This window comes from Sander vitreus, chromosome 18 (assembly GCF_031162955.1).
Source record: "Sander vitreus isolate 19-12246 chromosome 18, sanVit1, whole genome shotgun sequence".
Lineage (NCBI taxonomy): Eukaryota > Metazoa > Chordata > Actinopteri > Perciformes > Percidae > Sander > Sander vitreus.
The window spans coordinates 11289433-11293312 of NC_135872.1; the positions used below are offsets into that span (position 1 = coordinate 11289433).

Genomic DNA, 3880 nt, shown 5'->3' on the forward strand with positions numbered 1-3880 from the left:
GTGCAAAAAGGGTCACTGAGTTATCCATGATTTGTGTAAACCAACCCTTACATAACACTAACTTGTGTGTCTTCTTACTGTAATAACATGTGATGTGCAACTTTCCAGTAACTGCTGCCTGACTGTCTAATTGTTTCCGGGACAAAGTTTTATAAGATGCAATCTGATGCAAGACTTGAAAACAATGAAAATGTATAAGGTATAAAGTGACCACAGTGTTCAACTCCCACAACTGCAGAGCCAAAGCACTACTTTAAATGAATGCTTAGGCACGCACACGAACAATGAAAGAGGAGAAATCCACTTTGCATTAGCAGCTTAACACTACACATGAATGTGTTCATATAGTACCTCCACAGAAAGGGGGATAGCAGCTGAAACGAACGCGATAATCATTACACCCACACTGTGGGAGTTGAACACCAAACAAAACTCCAAACGTTTTCTTTTTCAACCCTTTTGAGTGTGAGAAATATTATGCTAACATATCTTGTTTAGTTTTTTGAATGGGGCATTGTTTTCTTTGGGTGGTTCCAGTTCCAGTGTGCGTGACTGTGACTACCTGTGTCAGTACGGCAATATCTTCCAGAACTGTATTTAAGTAGAGAGACAGGAGGGTGGCTCAATAAGCCACACAGAAGTTCACACAACTGTTCAACTGAGAAGTCCCTTGGGTGTCTCTTTTAATTTTGCAGAGGTAACATAATGTCTCTTCTGAGCTTAATATTTTGAATGTAATTTCATAGATATTCTTATTTATTTAACAATGTATGTTATTATAAACTGGCATTTTTGTGAATGTATGTTTTAAATGAAGATGTATTTAAAATTGAGACGTGTTAAATAACAAAATTATACATGCACTTCTCAATGCATGTTTATATTAATTCATGCTACTCTTGAGAACTTGTTTTGATAATGCACACATTTTATATATATATATATATATATATATATATATATTCCTAAATGCAAACATCTCCTACAGTTTTGAAGATCCCTCATTATCTGCAATCATGATCCAATTGGTAATGTATCACTTTGTATTATATTTAAAAAAAAATTCTGTGTATACTGTATATACATATTCTTTATTAGCACTGTGCCATATTCTGTGATTGTAACCTTTGTATTTTCTATTGTCTCTAATAGCTAAGTGTAGCCATTGTTGCAGGATTGTTCTTTGGTAGGTTCATCTCAATAACTGTAATCCAGTGTCAAGATTATATGTACAATTTTGACTCTATAATCAGAAATATACTCAGTCACAGTAGTCAAAAGCTTTTCTGATTACCTTTACCAGAAAGCAACCAGCAGCCAGCCAGAGTGCCTGACTCAGTTTTCCTCCCTAATCCAGGTTAGAAATTCTTTACACTGGCAATTCTTACATTTAAAGTACAGACTAAACCATTCAGTGGTTCACTTTGTATAGAAAGGTTCGAAACGTTGTCTTGTTGCTAATTTATCTCAACTTAAATACCTTGGTCCAGAATGCTGGACAGAATGGTTTGACAGAGATAACCCCTCTGGAACTGGAGACTGGGAAACCCTCTCTGATCTTCGCAATGAGTACCCAGGAAAGATCTGCTCTAAACCAGTAGTTGTTGAGGCAAGAACTCTATCTGGACTCAGTGTGGCTGCAGCAGGGGATGTGATTTATGTGTAAGTACTGAATGAGTATAAATAATTTGAATGTGTTTCATGCAATGATTCATATTGTATTCTACTGATTGTTTTGCATTGATATTGTTACTATATGTGTTTGAGTATCTGTTGAGATCAAGCATATTTTCACTCCTAACATGCTCACAATGACAGTGCTATCAGTGGCCATCCTCTAGGCACCAGGAGTGTCCATTAATGGTAACCCAGCCAATGGTTATGGAGATAATGAAGTCTGGACCAAAGTGGACCAACAGAAAGATTGACAGACTGACATTTTCTTTCTTAGATCCATGCCACTAGTGCTACTCTGTGTTTCTTTTTTCAGAAGTGACACAACTACAGGATTCGTCTGCAGGAACCAGGACCAACCCAGGAATAAGATGTGTAATGATTATCGTGTTCGTTTCAGATGCCCTCCTGCTTTCTGTAAAGGTACTGTGTGAACACATTAATGTGCAGTGTTAAGAACCCTTGATTTAGGGTTCTGAGTTGAACTCACGCCGTAGGTACGCACATTGGTATGTGTAGGTACGGACTCTACGCCGTACACTACAATGTAGCCAGAAATGTAACCATGCGTCGCGGCAGCGCAGACTGCAACCACTGTGATTGGTCCGCTTGGCTGTGGCCTGGTAGTCGCATTTTCTTCTACTTGTATTCGGGTTCTCCCTCTCCATGAAAGTCATGAAATGAAAGAGAGGGTTAACTTTTCCTGAGTCAGTACATGCTCTGAAGCTAATCCCTGTAACTCTTGGCTTTGCTATTCTCTTAAAGAGATACACTAACGACACAGACATACTAGCACACAAGTAGAAATCCTCACAATGGCAAAGCCACTTAAGAAGGCTACATCGTAGGCTCTGTGTACTTCCTCTTCTCTTACATTATTTATGCGCATACGTATTTATTTAGAATGGTGTTTTGGCTCTGCAGTTTCCCTCCAGCATGTCTCTCTTTGATTGTTCCTTGCAGTGTGCTGGACCAAGTGGTATAACCGGGACGCTCCCAGTGGAACAGGGGACTGGGAGCTTTTGAGTAACCTGAGGACAGAAAACCCGGGACAAATCTGTGACCACCCTCTGTCCATTGAGGCTGTTACCACTGACACATTGACCCCAGCCATCTCCACAGGGCAGACCTTCTTTATGTAAGTAGCTTTAAATAATTTGAAACGTTAAATGTACTATCTACTACCAACACCCCAACATTAGATCAATACTTCTCAACGTCTTTCCCAAAGATTCCAAATCATTAAAATGTAGCTGAGCTTTACTTTATTCTTGGGCTAACAGCGTTGTGTGGGAAAACTTTACTTCTTTATGGTCTGAGGAGTAAGAAACAGGAATAACCCAATTTATTGGTATTCATAATTTAGTATTTTCTTTTATTTTCATTAGATATCTGCAACATTTCACATTTGAAAAGAAGTTACAACTGACATCAAAAACAAAATGACAATTAATAGGTAGATAATAAGGTTTAATTGTTATTTGACTTTAATAAACTAGATCATGTTTTTCTCATAGTTAACCAATAATTTATGGTTTTCGTCATGTACCCTGTTAAAAAGAAGTTCTTGTTTGCTTTCAATGGTCTCCTTGCTCTAAATATCATACTGATCCATTAACTGTTTGGAATCATTTTTTCAGTTACAATCAAAATGAGGGATTTGTTTGCCGCAATACGGACCAGAAATCTAGCTGGTGCCGTGACTACAAAGTTCGGTTTGGGTGCCCATGCAATTAAGTCCTGACTCCACAGCGAACACTGAAGGATAAGAAGACACATCATTTAAATTTCTATCACTTACATTTTTCTCAGATTTTTCTTATTTCTTTATAACTTACTGTGTCTGATAGAAGCATCATAATAGGCCATTTTTACAGCAGACATTTTAATGTAGGAAAAAAAAGTGTAGTAACATTAACGGTGGCTCTGTTCTATTCAAGTGTCCGAGTGAGCCATGACAGTGTGACAGTGAGCCAGCATGTGTGATGCCAGGACCCTGAAGACTATGCATTTAAATGGAATTCCGCCATAGATTATTGTATTACTTTTACCATCTTGTAAGTGTCTTTTCTGATAAAAGGCCTATTATGTGCTTTATCAGTCTATCTTTTCTTTCTAGTGATTGTGCAATAATTATCTAGTAATGTAATAAATGAATTAATAGTTGACAGAAATAAAACTGCTAATAAACAACAAATCAATGATG

General features: G+C 37.6%; 1 protein-coding gene across 1 annotated transcript; it reads left to right on the forward strand.

The window, feature by feature from the left end:
• The first annotated feature begins 1016 nt into the window (after positions 1 to 1016).
• LOC144533842 (cell migration-inducing and hyaluronan-binding protein-like) lies at positions 1017 to 3411 on the forward strand. The gene is made up of 6 exons (XM_078275407.1): positions 1017 to 1028; positions 1153 to 1186; positions 1491 to 1662; positions 1991 to 2097; positions 2638 to 2812; positions 3315 to 3411. Exons 1-6 carry the CDS (start codon positions 1017 to 1019, stop codon positions 3409 to 3411), a joined length of 597 nt encoding a protein of 198 aa, XP_078131533.1.
• The last annotated feature ends 469 nt before the right edge of the window (positions 3412 to 3880 follow it).

Bases quoted from the DNA above. Each gene is read 5' to 3' on its own strand.
- LOC144533842 (XM_078275407.1), top strand. The intron at 1,187-1,490 runs GTAGGTTCATCT...ACCTTGGTCCAG, and splicing joins TGTTGCAGGATTGTTCTTTG to AATGCTGGACAGAATGGTTT. The intron at 2,813-3,314 runs GTAAGTAGCTTT...TCATTTTTTCAG, and splicing joins ACAGGGCAGACCTTCTTTAT to TTACAATCAAAATGAGGGAT.